Below are 5,886 nucleotides of genomic sequence, written 5' to 3' on the forward strand. Positions count from 1 at the left end.
CTATTCTTGATCATCCGCCGCTGCTTTTTGCTGCGTAGCCTTATCCACCGGGTCCTCCACCACTGTCCTCTGCCCTCTTTCAGCACCAATAACTCTTCCATCAATGCCATTCCCAAAGGCCACCGTTGCGCCATCAACACTCTGCGATTGCATCTGCGGCGCCTGAAACTGTCCGTTCATTATCACATCCACACTGTTACTCCCTGCTCCGCCCGTCACCGGAATCCTCACATCTTCCTTTCTCACTACCCCAGCCTTGGTCAGAAACTCCTCCAGAGTCATACACTCCAGATCCTCCCCTGCACCTCCCCGCCTCTGATCACTCGACGCCACGCTCTCCTTAAACAACTCATCCACAGTCTTGTTCCCCATGCTTTTCAGCAGCGAGAAGCTCCCCTGCCGCGACAGCGACCCTCCCTCTCCTCCCCCGCCAACCCCGTCTCTGCTGTTCCCCGCCGCCGTCGTCGAGAAACTCTCCAGGGGGAGGTTGTCACCGTGGATGCTCTTAAGTAGGTCGTCCATACTTATGGACCCAAAATTCTTGCTCTGATGGCTCTAGATCCGCGATCGTTAGTGAACATATATAGATGACTGGCGCGGCAGTTCCGAATTCGTCGACGTTGACGCCATCAACTCAGACGACGCCATAGCTGAATCCGCGGATTTCTAGGGCTTCCAAGATTTCAGTCTCTCCCTCTCACTTCAATTTCTAGGGTTGGAAAACTACGTGCAAAATTTTGAGCTCCACTTCTCACCGTCATCATCGCGGTCAGTTTGAATCTGTCTACTCCTCCCTGCCACGGTTTCCAGTGAGAGAAACCGTGCTTTAGAGAGAGAAAATCCGAAAATGCCGAATACGGGGTGACCGACCGGTCCGAACATCTGCAACACCACGTCCCTTTTTGGCCTTTTTGGCAAAATGGGCCAAGCCCTCCCTCACGGCCCAACATCCAAAATGGGTCACCATTCAACATATTAATATTTGCATGGTTTCATCACTAGTTTGAATGGTTTTTAAGTTTATGAACCATGGATGTGAGTTTTTGTTAGATTAAAAATATGTTTGGCTCTTGGAAAATATGATGCGGAAAAAAAGTTTTAAAATGATTTTATTTTAAATTCCGATGGTAGGAAAAGAAAGTGCAAAGAAAAAAGTATTAATACCATGTTGAGTTCTTATAAAGTATTAAGAAAAGAAAAAATAAGTATTAAGAAAAGAAAAAATATTTAAGTAACATAATTTTGTCATATTTCATTTATAATTAAAAAATGTAAAGAAAATTAAAAATAATTAAAATTAGTTAGAAATTTATAACGTTTTTTAAAATTATTTAATCTTTGAGCCAAAGAAAATTAAGTTAATGGATTTAAAGAAACATGTAAAAATAGGGAAAATACTAGAAAATTTTTCTTCATAATTTCTTCGGATAAAGATAAAGTTAAGATTTGAAATGTTGTGATTTATTGGCGAAATAATTTTAACCACCGGGGCAAATCTACCCTCAATTATATAAATGCACAAAAATTTATATATTAAAGACCATTATAAAGCCAAAATATTAAAAGAATATTTTAATAAATTTATTAATTCTCATTCTTTTATTTAAAAATTTCATTTAATTGATTGTCAAAAATATAAAAATTATCATTATAATTTTCTTAATAGGTCTTTTTTTCTATGTCATTTATATGATAACCAAATATACAAATAAAAATAAAAATATCATATATCATAAATAGATTATAGTTTTAAATATTAAATATATTTTCAAGTTGAACGTATTATTATCAAATGTCATAATATCATGTATATATATCATTTCCTAGATTTTTTTTTTCCATCAAAATATCCATCTATATCTCCCAATATATCTGTAAAATCGATATATATCAAAACCGATATTTTCATCATTAAATAAGGTTATCACTTGAGCAAGTTAAACTCACACTAAATCTACGTATCAAAATGTCCAACCTATGCCAAACTTAACCCAAGATCAAGCTATATTAGATATATTTGATTCTACAACGAGTCATGCATGAGGATGTGGAATGTTATTATATGGTAAATGTTTGACTCCTTATTTAATTTGTTTGAAGAAAGTAGTATGAGAGGCATTCTATCCAAGTCTTTTATATAAAAGTTCACAAATGATTCTTAAATCTTTAAAGTAATTAGATATTTAATTTGAATATTGTAAAAAAACCTTTTTTTGGATTTGTTTGTGAGAAAACAAAGGCTATACTTAATTAAGAAAAACACTCAAAAGGGGGGGAGGTGAGGGTGAATTGGGTTTTTAAAATCTTTTCAATCACAACAAATTCAAACACAATATAAGCAAAATAAAGAGATAGAATTAGAGAATTCAAATTCGAGTTTATAGTGGTTTGACACTTCCTTGCCTACGTCCACTTTCCTCAACCTCCTAACCGAGCAAGGGTTCCACTAACTTGAAACTTCAACTAAGCTTCCAATCTTCTTACGCTTGGATTCCGGCTCCAATAGGCTCTTACACAATTTCTTCAAGATTCAAACCTCTTGAAGGCTTTAACACTCAGATTTTTACAAGAAATAATCCCTCAACCTAGCTTAAGGATAGCTCAAATACAAGACAAAGGTAGGATGACACACAAGAGTACATTAAAAGATATGCAAGTGATGATTTAATGCACTATGAAGGAAATGAGAACTTTTTGATCAAGAACAGGTAGGTAGACTATTGAATACAAGTGTTCTCTTGTCAATAAATGAAGTGAAGCTCTCAATTTATAGGTTTCTAAGCTCGGGAGTCAAAAACAGCAAAAGGTAACCTCGTTCGGTCGAGTTAAGGGTCGACTGGTTCACTAGCCGTTGGAGCATTTAATGTTTAACAAGTTACCGTTGCCTTGACCGAATCTCGACTGGGAAGAGAATCACCTTGATTGAGAAGAGAAGGCCACTGGGAGAAAGAGAAAATTTTTTGCATCCCTTGACCGATCCTCGATCGGACGAGCACAATTGGTCAACTGGTTAAGCCTTTTTGGCTCCGAAAACCTATTTTTTTAATTCATTTATTTTCTAACACTTAGGCAAGGTCTTTAGGTGAATTATTAAACCAATTATAAAACATTTTGCCTAAGGTACATTAGTTAAAAACTCGGGTTTTAATGAAATCGAAGTTTTAAAGAATAAACTGAGTTTTCTAAGTTGCATGAAACGTGTGAAAATCCTAAGTGCACTCATGCATTCATTTTACATTAGTTTCCTATGATCACAAGTCTTCCAAGCGTCTCGATCTTATATCCATTTGGTCCTTTGATGAATTTTCGAGTTTATGCCTGAGATTCTTAACCATTAAACCAATTAGTCACTTAACCATGGTTTGTTATCATTAAAACCCGATTAGGAGAACCCTTGGGCTAACAGTTTGGAATAGTTTAAATTTCATGGCCCAAAAATCTAAATTTTTGTTTCAAATAGTTTCATTTTTAAAGCAAAGCATGTCATTCCATTATCTTTTATTAAATTGAAAAACTTTTTTAAATGTACAAAACGTTTTTTCAATGACAGAAAAAACCAGAAACATTATCAATGTAAACAATAATAAATTTGAAATGAGAATTAAAAATTTTGTTTATTATATATTTTTAAATTCAAAAGAAGTATATTTTACTCTAAAGTGTATAACATTTCATTTATAATGATCAAATAAAACCATAAAGGCAATTTTGTATCTATCTTGTTCTTTAATTTGAATTAGCCAAAATCCTGATTTCATATAAAATGAATTAATAATTGCAATATGAAGTTTTTTTAGTAAATCTTGTTTGTTAAGAATTGAATATCTAACCCATGGTAGTACTTTGTTTAAGGGTTTGTAGTTAATGACTAGCCTAAGTGCACCCCTTTCTAATTCTACAACATTTTGTACATAAAACGCAACACAACTCCAAAGAGACTTCGAAGGTCGAATTAATTTCTTTTTCAATAAGGAATCTAGTTCTTGTTTGCAATATTCTAATATTTTTTTCATTCATATATATGGGTCTAGCTTTGGTAGGTATTTTAGATTCATTGGAGTCTTTAACATGGTAGACTAAGTTCATGTTTCTTTCTTTTCCAAAAAGCATAGAGAAGATCAAAACAATTTTCTTTTTGAAATATTTTGAATTTCTTTTATTCTCTATTGAACATTTTCATCCAAAAGTAGTTCTTCTATCTTCTTATATTTAATTTCTTTTTACAAAAAGTTTATATGAGTTTGTTTTTTTTTCTTTTTTTAAATCTACATTTTTATTTATTGAGTCTCTTTGAACCCGATTTACTTGTTTTTGAGACAGTGGATATAAAAACGGAAAAAAAAAATTGAATTTCCTAATATGATAATTTTAGCTCCTTCTTGACTTGAAAAAGATATATAGAGTACTATAATAAAAAGGCTTCATTTATTACTTATACTTCATTCTGTTAATCTTGAATGGTTATAGGCTTGTGAATAGTTTTAAAGCTATTAAATATTTCATCCTTAGTATATTGATTAGATTTAGAATCTTGAAGTTGGATACAACCATACAAGTAAGGATTCGTTAAAAAGCTGAGATGATGTGAAGTGTGAAAGCAGTGGGAGAAAAGCTTCAAGGTAAGAAAGCAATAAGAATATGGAGAGAGAGGGGGAAAGGGAGAGGGAGAGGGAGAGAGAGAGAATGGTGGGAGAAAAGAGAGGATAGAGAGAGGACATGAAAGGTGAGGAAAGCAGAACCAGGTATCCTCAAAATAACAAAAACAAGACAGCCTCTCATCTACAATCTGCTCATTCACGGACCAACCTCTGCTCATCCCTGGACCCATCTCCCCATTTCACATGCTTCCTTGCTGTTCCTTCTCTTTCTCCTTCCCCTCTTTTTTGATATGTGGGTTGTGTTGATATGAGCAATGGTCGACATCCCTTTTCCTCTTTGTCTCTCTTTTTTCTTTTTTCTCTCCCACTTCTAATTCACTTCACCACTTTACAGGTTACCCCTCCTGCAATTTCCAATCAATCATCAATAATTATGGACTAACTTGGTGGTAAAGGTATTAGCCTCTACCATTAATTCATTCTCGTGAATGGGATTTGTAGGCAGTGTGCATGGTGGAACCCTCAGCACAAATAATGCAAAGTAGTTAACATGAACCTACTCCATCAACGCGTGATCTTAGAGAATTGTACCCTCTTTTCCTAACCCAATTAATGGGCGGTCATATTTTTAATATTTTTAAATATATTTTAGTAAAAATTATATCTCTTCTTTATTTTTAATCATTTTACATATTTTTATAATTATTTTTTAAAATAATTATAAAAAAATAAGTGAAAACAAATTAAAACAATTAAACGATGTTTTATGAAAATATATTGTTTTCCATTTTTAATAATAAAAAATAAAAAATAGTTTTCAAAAAAAACATTTGATCTTTTAAGTTTATAAAATGTTTGTCATTTTGTTTTCAAATCCTTTATCTTATCTATAACATCAAAAAACATTTGTTTTTTCACTTTTGAAGAAATCATATTGTTCTATATGAACAAACACGTGCGCTTTCACATTTATTATGATCATGAGACTCTTTAAGACTACAACTTTCACTTAATGTTTCTTGAGTTATTAAATATCTAATTATCTTCTTTTGATTTAAATTATTTATTTTTATCTTTTTCTTTAGAGTTGTTATTGATCATTAAACTAATCATTTGTTCTTTAATTTTGTTACTTATTTCTAGAGCATTTATTTTATTTTTTTAATTGATAATTTCTTGCATAATCTCCCACTTTTCCACATTTGTAGCACATTATTAATTTCTTCTTTGGGTTTGGTTGGCTCGAGGGTTTTGATTTGTTATTATTTAAAAAAAATTGAAAATTTTG

The 5,886-nt window shown here is 32.7% G+C and overlaps 1 protein-coding gene across 1 annotated transcript; it reads right to left on the reverse strand.

Moving 5' to 3' along the window:
• LOC104880856 (ABSCISIC ACID-INSENSITIVE 5-like protein 6) lies at window positions 1-522 on the reverse strand. Its single transcript, XM_010658859.3, has one exon. It carries the CDS (start codon window positions 520-522, stop codon window positions 1-3), a length of 522 nt encoding a protein of 173 aa, XP_010657161.1.
• Window positions 523-5,886: the final 5,364 nt, after the last annotated feature.

The sequence above is a fragment of the Vitis vinifera genome, chromosome 12 (genome assembly GCF_030704535.1).
Source record: "Vitis vinifera cultivar Pinot Noir 40024 chromosome 12, ASM3070453v1".
Lineage (NCBI taxonomy): Eukaryota > Viridiplantae > Streptophyta > Magnoliopsida > Vitales > Vitaceae > Vitis > Vitis vinifera.